We start from the raw sequence: 13705 nt of genomic DNA, 5'->3' as shown, positions 1-13705 counted from the left end.
TCTGAGAAAGGAGAATCTTCTGGAAGCAGAAGATATGATAAGAAGAAGGTCATGTGCTATGAATGCAATGAACCAGGTCACTACAAGAATGAGTGTCCAAAGATTCAGAAGGAGAAGCCCAAAAAAAAGTTTCATAAGAAGAAAGGTCTTATGGCAACTTGGGATGATTCAGATTCATCAGAATCCGAATCAGACTCTGAAGGCGAGCAGGAAAACATTGCACTAATGGCCACAGTTGATGATGGATCAGAATCAGATTCTGAAGAGGTATTTTCTGAACTGACTAGAGAATAGTTAGTTTCAAGTCTAACAGAACTTCTGGAACTCAAAGCTCATCTTAGTATCAAATACAAAAAGATGAAGAAGCTATTTGAATCTGAAACTAAGAAGCTGGAAGTGGAAAATTCTGAACTGAAGGAAAACATTTTAAAATTATCCAAAGATGTTGGATCTCCTTCTGAATCAGAAAAGTCCATTCCTAGCATGAACCATATTCTGAAAGAATATGACTTGAGCTTTAGGAATTTATTATCTAGAAGTATTGGCAGAAGTCAACTTGCGTCTATGATATATGCTGTTTCTGGAAACAAGAGAGTTGGCATTGGTTATGAGGGTGAAACCCCATACAAACTTGAACCTGTTGATGATATGAAGATCACATACAAGCCATTGTATGATCAGTTCAAGTATGGCCACTCCCATGATATTAGGCTCACATCACATGCCAAAACCTTTCACATTACACACACTAAGAAGCATGTGACACAACCTAGAAAATATCATGTAACTCAGAATAAGGAATATCATGATGTACCTCCTATTCTTTATAATGCTAAACCCAAGTTCAATCAGAACTTGAGGAGAACTAGCAAGAAAGGACCCAAGAAAATGTGGGTACCTAAGGAAAAGATTATTCCCGTTGCAGATATCCTTGGCTGCAAAGAAGAAAAAGGAAAACATGTCATGGTACCTGGACTCTGGGTGCTCTTGACACATGACGGGAAGAAGGTCTATGTTCCAAGACCTGGTGCTTAAATCTGCTGGAGAAGTTAAGTTCGGAGGAGATCAGAAGGGCAAGATAATTGGCTCAGGAACCATAAAGTCTGGTAACTCTCCTTCTATAACTAATGTTCTTCTGGTAGATGGATTAGCTCATAACTTGTTGTCCATAAGTCAATTAATTGACAATGGTTATGACATAATTTGTAATCAAAAGTCCTGCAAGGCTGTAAGTCAGAAGGATGGCTCAATCCTATTTACAGGCAAGAGAAAGAATAACATTTATAAGACTGATCTTCAAGATCTTAAGAATCAGAAGGTAACTTGTCTTATGTCTGTTTCCGAAGAGCAATGGGTCTGGCACAGAAGATTAGGACATGCTAGTTTGAGAAAGATTTCTCAGATTAACAAACTAAATCTGGTCAGAGGACTCCCTAATCTGAAATTCAAATCAGATGCTCTTTATGAAGCATGTCAGAAACCTGCATTCAAGTCTAAGAATGTTGTTTCTTCCTCTAGGCCGCAAGAACTTCTGCACATTGATTTGTTTGGCCCAGTCAAAACAGCATCTGTCAGAGGGAAGAAATATGGATTAGTCATCGTAGATGATTATAGCCGCTGGACATGGGTAAAGTTCTTAAAACACAAGGATGAGTCTTATTCAGTGTTCTTTGAATTCTGCACTCAGATTCAATCTGAGAAGGAGTGCAAAATCATAAAGGTCAGAAGTGATCATGGTGGTGAATTTGAGAACAGATTCTTTGAGGAGTTCTTCAAAGAAAATGGTATTGCCCATGATTTCTCTTGTCCTAGAACTCCACAGCAAAATGGAGTTGTAGAACGAAAGAATAGGACTCTACAAGAAATGGCCAGAACCATGATCAATGAAACCAATATGGCTAAGCATTTCTGGGCAGAAGAAATAAATACTGCATGCTATATTCATAATAGAATCTCTATAAGACCTATTATTAATAAGACTCCTTATGAATTGTGGAAGAACAAAAAACCCAACATTTCATATTTTCATCCTTTTGGATGTGTTTGTTTCATTCTGAATACTAAAGATCTTCTTGGTAAGTTTGATTCTAAGGCACAAAAGTGTTTCCTTCTTGGATATTCTGAACGCTCTAAAGGCTACAGAGTATACAATACTGAAACATTGGTTGTAGAAGAATCAATCAATATCAGATTTTGATGATAAGCTTGGTCTTGAAAAGCCGAAGCAGTTTGAGAATTTTGCAGATTTAGATATTGATATATCAGAAGCTGAAGAACCAAGAAGCAAAGTATCAGAAGCTGAGGATCTCAGAAGCAAAGGATCAGAAGATCAGGTTGCTCCATCTTTAGAGAATCTCATAATTTCTGAAGAGCTAACAGTCAGAAGATCTTCTAGACTCACCTCTGCTCATTCAGAAGATGTCATTCTTGGAAATAAAGATGATCCTATCAGAACTAGATCTTTTCTAAAGAATGGAAATCAGAATCAATGATCAGAATCAGAAGATGAGAAGTTTTATCGTTTATCAGAAGCTACATCAATGCAAAACAGATGTCATCAAGTGCTTTCGGATGGTGAACATGTGTTCACTCTCTAGGTAAAAGCATGCGTGTAACTGATGAGACGCCGCCCTAGGTAACTGTGCGCATCGTTTCAAATATCACGTTTCTCTCACCTAACGTCATTCATCATTTAATGCATTTTATTCTGTAACTGTTCATTCTCATAATTTCATTGCATTATTTTTTTCAAATCCGCCTATCTATATATTCATTTCAAATCATAACTTTTCTCTTTTTCGCTCTCATTCTCTCTCATTCTCTTTGCATGAATTTTTGCAACCTGTTCTCTCTTTTCTCTAACCCTAAACACAAACCTAGAAAAGTATTCAGTAATCTCAGGTCTGCTTTAATGGCTGCTTCTTCATCTCAAAATGTTGGTTCCTCTATTCCGCTACATCTTCAAGAAGAAGAACAACAAATTGTTCCGGTTATCTCTTGCTCCATTCCCAGAAATGAGTTAGAAGTAATCTGTGAGTTAATGGTGGACTTTGATTGTCTTGAAGAACACCAGTTCCATTTGAAAGATGATATGTTGTTTCAAGGATGGACTTCTCTGTTCTCTGAGTTCTGTGGACCTGTTTACCCAGAAATTGTAAAGGAATTTTGGGTGCATGCTGTAGTTGCCCCTAAATCAATCTTATCATTTGTTCATGGAAGATTTGTTGTTGTCACCGAGAACATCCTGAGAATGATGTTTGATTTAAGAAATTCTGAAGGTGTCTTTGAATCTGATCAAAGAACAGATTGGAATGCCGTTCTGACTGAACTATATACAGATGTGAAGAAAACGAATCGTGTTAAAGATATGAAGGATCTTTACCAAGTCTGGATCAAGATTCTTCTAGGGTGTTTTTATCACAGAAAAGCAACTCATTCTCATGATTTCGTCAACAAAGAGCAGCAATTCATTCTGTATTGCATTGCCACTCAGAAGAAGGTTGATATTATCTACATAATTTTCAACCATATGTGGAATGTTGTAAGGGACTCCAGAAACGCCTTCACACCGAATAAGGGTAATATTATTCCTTTTGGAAATATAATTACAAATCTTCTGATTCATACCAAGATTGTTGAAGACTTAGAAGCTCAAGGAGTTATCAAGGATCCTGTTACTAATACAGGAAGCTGCTTAAATGCTCACACCTTGAGAAAGATGAATCTTATTCGAGCTGTTAGAGGCAATCCTCAACCTCTCCCGGGAGAAAGAAGCAGAAGAAATCCTGTTCTTGCTGAATTTGAATCATTCTTCAGAAGTGAGCTGCCAGAAGTTAGTACCAAATATCTTAACTCTCTCAAGGAAGATGAAGCCAAAAAAGTTCCTGCTAAAGTTAGTCGGAAGAAAGCCTCCACTTCTAGGAAAGCAGTCTCAGAAGTTGTCTCAGAATCTGCTCAAGAAGTTGTTGTTAACAAAGAAAGAAGGACAAAGTGTAAGTTTGATAGTTCTTCTGTTAACCAGGAGAAGGAAGTCCAAGAAGAAGTTGCTGCAGTAGTTGATGAGAATGCTACTGAAAAGAATGTTGTTGCTGAAGCTGAAGCTGTTCTTGTTGAAAGTGAACAAGAAGCAGTAGAAGAAGAAGTTGTGAAAAGAAAGCGGAAGAAGTCAAATAAAGAAGTAATTGTTGAAGCAGAAAAAGAAGCAGAAAAGAAAAAGAATTTTAAGAGAAGAAAATTGATTATAGAAGAAAGTGAAGAAGAAGAAGAGATTCCAGAAGCTGTGAATCAGCAAGAAGAAGAAAATCAAGAAGTGGAAAGTCAAGAAGCTGAGAGTCGAGAAGCCATGGATAAGGAGAAAGAAAGGCTTGCAACAGCCATAAAAAGAGATATTGCTCTAGGAAAGGCGAAGGTTATGGGAGAGAAGAAGAACAAGAAGCAGAAAAGACTTGAGGCTGAATTTGCAGCTATTCAGAATATGTCCAAAGGTATACATTTTTCTGAACCTGATTCTGTTCCTGGTTTACGTTCAGAAGTTACACCAACAGATGTTGCTCAATCCCCTGAACCAGAAAATCAACCATAAACAGCCCCATCAGAATCACCTCAACACACCAATGTTCTTATCCCTCCTTCTCCACCCGCGACAAATATTTTTACTCCTCCCCCTTCTCCCGTAACCAATCCTACTTGTGACCATCCCCTTGATACTCTCGTTCTTGATATTCTACCCCTTCAAACTGTCTTTCCCCCACAAACAAATATCTCCATTTCTCAACCTTCTCCTCATGCAAACTATGAACCAGTTGTAACCTCACCTGCATCAGAATCTAAAAGTTATGGTTCTTTGGAATAGCTGTTTCGTGAGTGCAACTACACTCAAAGACCTCGTCCTGAACCTGAGCTTGTGGTTTTAGAAGCTGATTCAGAAGAAGTAGAGTCAGTACCCTCTCTTGTTAGAGAACCCCAACCCTATTCCATTCTGAAACCAGATTCTGCCATAACCAACATAAAATCTCGCCGAGCACGTCGTATTGGTGTAATTTTTGAAATAGTAAAACTGAATGTCAGAAGAGGCTTTGAGGCTCTGAGAGAAGCTCATTTTGCTGGAATAAATGATGTTGCCATGCGAAATCTCTGGAGGATCTTTAGAAGAAAAACAGACGCTGATTTTCAGGAGCTTCAGGAGATTTGTGAAGAGCTTGCTCCACGACCTTGTGGAATTCTGAGGCATTATGAAGATTTTTGGTTCAGTCGTCTTGGTGGTAGATATTGGTTTGAAGAGAAGGAATTCATTGATGAACTTGCAGAAGAACAAGTTCCTGAGGCTGTGGTTGATCATGTGGAAGATAACCCTTGCAGAGAAATTGTGGTATGGAAGCCTCATTATTCTGTGTTGACTGGAGATTTTCAGTCGATTTTCAACTGGTTAAGGGAGAATCCCTCTAAAGAAGCGCCTAATAAGGCATATCCAACAGTTGAGTCTCCACCAAAAGTTGAAGCTCCTTCTCCTCCAATCAATTTAGCTGAAATACTTCTGGATCTTGAAAATGGAGAAGAAGTTATTCCTGCTACAATGTATGAAGCTGATGCTGAGAAACAAGATGATGAGATTCATCCTGCTGAAGAAATTCCTACTGAGGAAAATCATGATGATGTTCTCACGCTAGATGTTGCTGCTGTGCATGTTGTTCCAATGGACAGAAGTTGTGAAGCCTCTTCTTCTGGAGAAACCTCTCTTCTGGTGAAGACCTTAGAGGTTATTCAAAAGAATCAAGCTGACCTAGCTTCTCTCCTGGACAAGCAAGATGATACCAACAATGAGTTTCGCTCATTCATTCAGAAGCAGACTGAAAGCAACAATGAGATTCAAGGCCTTCTAGCCAAGATAGTTTCTAAACTAGGCTAGTCGTAGTCATTTGGTCTTAGATGTCACCTTTACTTGCATCTGTTTCCTGCATTCCTTTTGTATCTTCTGATATTCTTCTGATCAATCAATGAAACTTTCTTTTCTCTCATTTTGTTTGTTTTTTCATCTGAATCTTTTATGCTTTTTGATGTTATGACAAAAAGGGGGAGAAAATGTGATAATTGATCTGATTAACTATATCAGTTATTGGGAGTAAGTCTCCATATTTCTAACAGAATTTGCAAGTTCTATGTCTTTGATATTTTTGCAGGATTGAAGATATTCTGAAAAAGCTCAACATGAGAAGCAAAGACATGAAGAAAAGCAATTCTATATAGAAACATGCTCATAAAAATTGAAGCCAGTTGAGTGCTGTGAAGCTTCAAGATCAGAAGCAAGAAGGAAGAATGTTCTGATATTCTTGTGATAGAATATGCTCTAACTCATTTTTATTCCTTATATGTTCTGATACATTTTTTATGTGCTCTGATACACATTTTATGTTCTGATGCATTCTATATGCTCTGATACATGTTATATGTTCTGATTCATACATGCTTTGACTCTTGTTGTCTAGTTTATTCTAAAACATTTCAGGATGTAAAGATGTTCTGTTGACGCTCTGGTACATTCAAAGAATGTTCTGATTCAATCAAGCATGGAATGATTCAAGAAGAAATTCAAAGCTCTGAAGCTGTCCTATGGAAGCAAGAAGCAGAAGCTCGGAATGTTCTGAAGTTATAAGCTTATGTGAATGTCTCAACTGAAATGGAAAATACTCAGGGAAGTCCTTATTCATAAAATTCTTCCAGTATTTATTTCAAGGGGAGATTATTCATCTCAGGGGGGGATTGTTAATCTCAGGGGGAGACACATTCACACACCATAATTATATGCTTATGCTATAATGGTGAAATTGTCTTTAGCCGTCTTTTATTCTGATTGCAAATTCATATCAATTACTTATGTTTTTGTCATCATCAAAAAGGGGGAGATTGTTAGAACAAGAATTGTTCTGATCAATATTCTTAGTTTTGATGATAACAATGTATATGAATTTTGTATGAGATAATGTGGTACTCTAATTCTATGCAATTTCCATTTAAGGAAACATATAAAGAGTATGCACAAAATCAGCGCAAGAAGCACTGACTCAAAAGGTTCAGCATGCAACATCAGAACATGCTCTGGCAAGACATCAGAAGATGGTCAAGCAGAATCAGAATATGGTCTATTGAAGCATCAGAAGAACTTGAGATCAAAAGCAGAAGCACTAAAGTTCTCATGGTATCACGCTAGAAGCACTTCAAGTTCAGAAGACAAGAAGATGCTCTGCACCAAGTTGTTGTACTCTGATGATATTCAAACGTTGTATCTACAAACATCAAATTAGAAGCAAGTACAAGATGGCAGGCTACGCTGACTGACAAAAGGAACGTTAAAAGCTATTAACGGCAAAGTCAGTAGACGCAACAAAAGCAAGGCTCGAGGTAGTTGACAAAAGAGTGAAACATTAAATACAATGTTGTACGGATTACGCAACGCATTAAATGCTCCCAACGACCATCTTCTCAAACGCCTATAAATAGAAGTTCTGAGGAGAAGCTACATACAACACTTTACGCAAACATACAGAAACGCTGTTCAATTCAAAAGCTCTCAAACTTCATCACAAACCTCACTTCATTATTGTTATAATATCTTAGTGAGATTAAGCTTAAACTTTAAGAGAAATATCACAATTGTGATTATAGCTTATTAAGAAGCATTGTATAACTCTTGTAAGAATTTGTTTACATTCATTTGTAAAGAACTAGAGGAGATCAAGTTGTGATCGGATTCTCTAGAAAGTCTTAGAGGGTATCTAAGCATTGTGTTCCAAGAGTGATCAAGGTGTGATCAGAATACTCTAGAAGACTTAGAGGCTATCTAAGCCTTGTGTTCCTAGATTGATCAAGGTGTGATCAGAATACTCTAGAAGACTTAGAGGTTATCTAAGTGGAAAACCATTGTAATCTTGTGTGATTAGTGGATTAAATCCTCGGTTGAGGTAAATCACCTTGTCAAGGGTGGACTGGAGTACTTTAGTTAACAACGAACCAGGATAAAAATCATTGTGCAAATTGTTTTTATCTTAAGAGTTTTTAAACTACACTTATTCAAAACCCCCTTTCTAAGTGTTTTTCTATCCTTCAGGCCCACCCGCACCCGAACCCGAGTTGACTGGGTTTTGGTTCGGGTTCGAGTGCCACCCGATATTTTGGGTTTGGGTAGTGTGAAACCCACACCCGAAACCCGAAATCACACCTGCTTATATATATATATATATATAATATATTTTGGATATATATATATATATATATATATATATTTTATGGAGAGTTGTAGGAAAAATGTATTTTATGTATTTTGTTACGGGTTCGGGTTTGGGTGAAAAAACTCGAACCCAACGGGTGTGGGCGTGGGTGTTGTTTTGTCACCCGTACAGTATTTGGGTTTGGGTTTGGGTTCGGGTGCTGATTTCGGGTTCGGGATTGGGTAGTGTAAGACCCGCACCCGACTCGACCTGTTGCCATCCCTAATGCCATTTATGCCAGCCCTCAAGAAAACACTAGACAACTATTGTGGGAAGAACTGAAAAATATTGCTGCAAATATCACTGAGCCTTGGATGTTGGCAGGGGATTTTAACGACTTAGCTGACCCTAGTGATAAAATAAGGTGGTGCTCCAGCTTCTATTAGAAGGTGCAAGAATTTCCAGAACAGAATGAATATGTGTAAGCTTAACGAGTTAGTGTCACATGGTCCAAATTTACTTGGAAAGGTCCTGTTTATCATGGAGGCCAGCATATTTATGAGAAGTTTGATAGAGTTATGAGTAATGACTTGTGGCGATTGAAATTTCCCGATGTGTTTGTTAAAGTTTTGGTGAGGGTAGCTTTTTCTGATCATCACCCTATCCTCATTAATCTTAAAGAATAGTTTGCTTTCCCTAGGATCCATAACTTCAGTTTTGAAAGTGCGTGGATGATGCATGAGACTTACCAGGAAATGTCGAAGTGATGTTGGCATAAAGATGACAATTTGAGCCAGAACCTCATCAACATCGTAAGTGTTATTGAGCAGTGGAAGTTTGAATCGTTTGATCAAGTTCAGCGTGGTAAGAGATCCATTACTAATAGGTTGAATGGTGTGCAAAGAAGCTTGCAAAAGAATGACAACTATGGTGGTATGAAGGCTCTTGAAAAAAAGCTTCAAAACGAGTTAAGTAGCATTCTTAATCAAGAGGAACTTATGTGGTTCTAACAATCTAGAACGCTGTGGCTGGCTGACGGAGATAGAAATAATATATTTTATCATATGAAGGCTATCCATCGTAGAAAGAGGAATAGAATTTTGATTCTTAAAGATGACAGTGACTCTTAGATAGAAGACAACTCTCAATTACAGCAACATGCGACAAATTTCTATAAGAATCTCTTTGCTTCCCCCAATAGCTTGAGTAATTGGATGCAAACTGATATAAGTTTTCCAAAACTCGATCAGAATGATTTAAAGCACTTGAATGAACCTATTTGTGTTGATGAAGTGTATAAGGCTTTTTTCTCTATGAAACCTTGGAAGGCTCCCGGTCCCGACGGCTTCCCCGCAGGTTTCTACCAGAAGGCGTGGAGTGTGGTTGGTAAGAATGTGTGTGATTTTGTTCAGTATACTTGGTTAAATCCCAGTGTTGGTGAATTTAATAAGACCGACATATGTCTTATCCCGAAAATTGATCAACCTCAAAAGATTACGCAATTCCGCCCTATCTCCCTCTGCAATACTATGTATAAGATTGTCAGCAAAGTTCTTGTTGGAAGGTTAAAGCCATACATTTCAAAGTTGGTCTCTCCATACCAAACTGGATTTGTCCCCGGATGTTCGATTCATGAAAATACCATTATTTCTAAAGAATTCTGCACTCTATGAGCAAAAAGGAAGGAAAAAAAGGTTTCTTTGCTATCAAAATTGACTTAACCAAAGCTTATGATAAGCTTAATTGGGAATTTATTTGGAGAACTCTTGTTGAGATTAAGCTGCCTGATAACATGATTAATTTTATCGTGCACGGAGTTTCAAGTGTAGAAACCAACGTTAATTGGAATGGCAATAGAGTTGATTTCTTTAGGCCGTGTCGTGGTATCCGTCAGGGAGATCCTATATCCCCGTATTTGTGTGTTCTCTGTTTGGATAAACTTTCTCACTTAATTGAACATGAGGTTAACATAAAGAGTTGGAGGACCATGCGCCTGGGCACGCAAGGGATTAATATTTCGCACCTGATGTTCGCGGATGATCTGTTGCTGTTTGGAGAGGCGTCCGAAAACCAAATGATGTGTGTTAAGAAGATTTTACATGATTTTTTCCTTATGTCTGGTCAGGAGATTAGTAAGGATAAGTCAAGTATTCTTTTTTTCTCAAAATGTTCCAAGAAGATTGAGAACTAAGCTGGTGCATATTGCAAACTTTCGGGAAGTTACTTGTTTCGGCAAATACTTAGGTATACCTCTTAAGGGTAAGATTCTAAAGAAGGGTAATTTCAATTATATTATAGAACAAGTCTCTATGAAGTTATCTGGATGGAAAGCTCGTCATCTCTCGTTTGCAGGCAGAATGGCTTTAGCAAAGAGCGTCATGGAAGCTATTCCTATTTATTCGATGATGACTAACCTTCTTCTGAAGGCGTGTATCAAAGACATTCAAAAACTCCAAAGGAACTTTATTTGGGGTGATACTGAGGATAGCAAGAATTATCATGCTGTGAGTTAGGAGATAATTAATTTAGACAAGGACAAGGGTAACATAGGGTTACGTGACCTTGGAACTATGAATGAGGCATGCATTATGAAGCTTGGTGGTAAGCTTATTAACGACGAGCCGGAGCTTTGGTGCAGTGTTTAAAAAGGTAAATATAAACTTGATAATATGCAGAGGATTTAGATAGCTAAAAATCCTGACTCAAGTACTTGGAAGCATATTGCTAAATGTATGCCTCAGTTACTAGACCATGGTAAATGGAAGATTGGTAATGAGGCTGATGTTAGGGCTTGGTATGACTGTTGGATTGAAGATGGTAAGGATATCCTTGATTACAATGTTAATATTCCTATGCACTTACAAAATTCTCGTGTGAAAGATTTGATGGATGCCAAGGGTGATTGGGACTGGAATATAATGGAGTGTTGGCTGCCGGATAATCTGAAGCAGAAGATTGCAGCCATTGTGTCGCCTTCAGTAAATGCTACTAACGATCAGTTCAGAGTCGCTAGTGAAGAGAACGGTTTGTGCACTGTTAGCTCTCTTTAACATCGACTGTGAAACAAGGATAATGGTCATCTTGACATTATTTGGAAGAATATTTGGAATTTGCAGGTTCCTGAAAGAGTCAGGTATTTCATTTGGCTTATGAACAATGATAGGCTTATGACAAATTACAGGAAAATCAGTATTGGTATTGGCGGAGCTGCTTGTAATCTCTGTGGGAATACGTGTGAATCTTCTATGCATGTTATGCGGGACTGTTCTAAAATTCATATGTTTTGGATTAACCGTGTGCCTTCCAGCATTGCGGGCACTTTCTTTAAGCTGCAGTGGCATGAGTGGATTAGATTTAACATTTTTCGAGACCGCATGAAGATTCTATTTAGAGAAATTTTTGGGCTGTGGGATGTCATGCTATATGGTCCTAGCGTAATGTGGAGATTCATTCTACGACTGCTACTAGATCTCCTGATACGACCATGGCTATTGAGAAAAGACTGCATGATTATGCTATGGCTATGAAGACTAAGGCGCGGATTGTTGAATCAGTGAACATAACTAGGAATATTCGTTGGATTCCTCCTAGAAATTCTTTTGTCAAACTGAATGTGGATGCCACTAGAAGCTCTAATGGTACAGCTGGGTGTGGTGGGTTGATTCGTGACTCGAACGACAAATGGATAAGAGGCTACTCTAAGTTTATTGGTAATTGTAGTGTGCTTAAAGTGGAGCTTTGGGGTGTATTGGAAGCTCTCAAAATGATTTTTAATCTTAAGTTGGATAGAGTTGAGATTAACATGGATGCTAAAGCGGTTATTGATGTTTTAACTAAAGCTAAGAGGAAGAATTCTAGCGCCTCGTCTCTGGAAAATCAGATTAACCGTCTTTTGAATAATATTCCCAATAGTGAGCTCTCCTTTACTTATAGGGAATCCAACGAGTGTGCCAATGCGCTTGCGTTGAGGGGTAGACATATGCATTATGGTATGGAAGTTTTTCATGATATGCCAGTTTTTATTCGAGATCTCCTCAATAAGGATCTCATTGGCTGTCTAGGCTCTAGTTTTGATCTTGTGTAGTTTTTTTCCTTTGGGCTTTTAGTCCTCCCTTTTACCAAAAAAAAGTGTGACTTAATCGTTAGACTTCATTAAACATAAAGACATTATTCTTAAAGTATCCATAGTCGAGCTTTAATGTCAAATAGGACAACATTAATGCATAGAGACTATTACGTGAGTAGACTGATAACCGTATCTCACGTGTCATGGATATGAGATATCAAGTCTTCACATAGGTATAAATATTTGGAGTAATATTTATACTGGATTGACCCACGAAGAGAATACTACATAGTTTGTTATGTAAGCGTCATAAGTTATTCTCATAGTGATAGTGGTGTATATCACCCTTCGACCTGAAACCACTATGGACGCTAGATGTGGTGTCGGGTACTTTATTGTCAATCAAACATTGTCCATAACAAGATGACTATAAAGTTAGTTGATAGGTACTTTACAAATCATGCTGAGGGACATAAGTGACCTACATGACTCCAAATAAGATGGGTTAATTAATTAAATAAATTCATTAATTTGTAATGCGATTCTAACAAGCAAATAGAGATTTAGACTAAAATAGGTTAACTAATGATAAAATTATTCACATTGTTATTGATACATCTTGCAAGTGTATAATTCTATAGCGTAACACAATAAACTGGTTTCTTTAATGACTCTTTTGAGTAACATTTATATTTTTGAACAAATATGAAAATAATTTGTTTGATTTTCATTGAAAATAAAAATAATAAGAAATCTTTGGATAATGACTCTATCTAGGATACATTTATACTTCAGTTCTTTTTTTATCATTGTATATATTCTAAACCATCGGGCACTTGTGAGTGAAAAATACCTATTTTAGACTAATAACCCCCTGATTCTAAGCATTTAGGATTTAAATTTTAGAGTCAACATACCAAACATAGGACTTCTCTACCAGAACTTCAAACTTATAAATTTATCTATACAAGATAAATAATTTTTTTTTGCCTAACTTCAAACAAGGTGTGTTAATTAATTAGATCAACTTATTGACTTGTAATGTGGTTGGTAACACATAGAAATAGATATAGACTCAAATACACTAACAAATAATAAAATTTTGAACATGGTTTTTGATATATTTGCAAGTGTACAATTATGAGTTTGTTTGGTGAAAATAGAAGTTGTTTGATAAGCTATCTGATAGTTTATAGTTTATGATTTATGACTGATAGCTTATAATTTATAACTGATGATTGCGACTCATAGTTGATAAGCTAATTGAAATGTTTGATAAAATTAACGGTTCAAATAATTTATAAATGTAAAATGACATAAAAGATATTTAATACAAAATTATTTTATTTTAAATTAAAATAAATTAGGATAAAAGTGAATTTTTGTTAAAATAATAAAGATAAAATATGAAGAAAATATGAAAAAGCTAAAAGATATA

The 13705-nt window shown here is 37.0% G+C and overlaps 2 protein-coding genes across 2 annotated transcripts; both read left to right on the top strand.

The window, feature by feature from the left end:
• Positions 1-2911: 2911 nt before the first annotated feature.
• Positions 2912-4582, top strand: LOC131614009 (uncharacterized). The gene is made up of 4 exons (XM_058885640.1): positions 2912-3117; positions 3220-3474; positions 3817-4177; positions 4289-4582. The coding sequence occupies exons 1-4, from the start codon at positions 2912-2914 to the stop codon at positions 4580-4582; spliced, it is 1116 nt and encodes a 371-aa protein (XP_058741623.1).
• A 5288-nt stretch (positions 4583-9870) lies between these two features.
• LOC131614008 (uncharacterized) lies at positions 9871-11579 on the top strand. The gene is made up of 5 exons (XM_058885639.1): positions 9871-10348; positions 10446-10705; positions 10943-11236; positions 11318-11414; positions 11509-11579. The coding sequence occupies exons 1-5, from the start codon at positions 9871-9873 to the stop codon at positions 11577-11579; spliced, it is 1200 nt and encodes a 399-aa protein (XP_058741622.1).
• Positions 11580-13705: the final 2126 nt, after the last annotated feature.

Source organism: Vicia villosa, linkage group LG6 (assembly GCF_029867415.1).
Source record: "Vicia villosa cultivar HV-30 ecotype Madison, WI linkage group LG6, Vvil1.0, whole genome shotgun sequence".
NCBI classification, from domain to species: domain Eukaryota; kingdom Viridiplantae; phylum Streptophyta; class Magnoliopsida; order Fabales; family Fabaceae; genus Vicia; species Vicia villosa.
This window is presented reverse-complemented; position numbering and strand designations above follow the sequence as displayed.

Coding starts and splice junctions, on each gene's coding strand:
- LOC131614009 (XM_058885640.1), top strand. CDS start 2,912: ATGGCTGCTTCTTCATCTCAAAATGTTGGTTCCTCTATTCCGCTACAT. Junction 3,475..3,816: donor AAAGAGCAGCAATTCATTCT/GTATTGCATTGC, acceptor ATCATTCTTCAG/AAGTGAGCTGCCAGAAGTTA. Junction 4,178..4,288: donor GGAAGAAGTCAAATAAAGAA/GTAATTGTTGAA, acceptor GCTGTGAATCAG/CAAGAAGAAGAAAATCAAGA.
- LOC131614008 (XM_058885639.1), top strand. CDS start 9,871: ATGAGCAAAAAGGAAGGAAAAAAAGGTTTCTTTGCTATCAAAATTGAC. Junction 11,237..11,317: donor AAGAGAACGGTTTGTGCACT/GTTAGCTCTCTT, acceptor TGGAATTTGCAG/GTTCCTGAAAGAGTCAGGTA. Junction 11,415..11,508: donor TGGTATTGGCGGAGCTGCTT/GTAATCTCTGTG, acceptor TGTGCCTTCCAG/CATTGCGGGCACTTTCTTTA.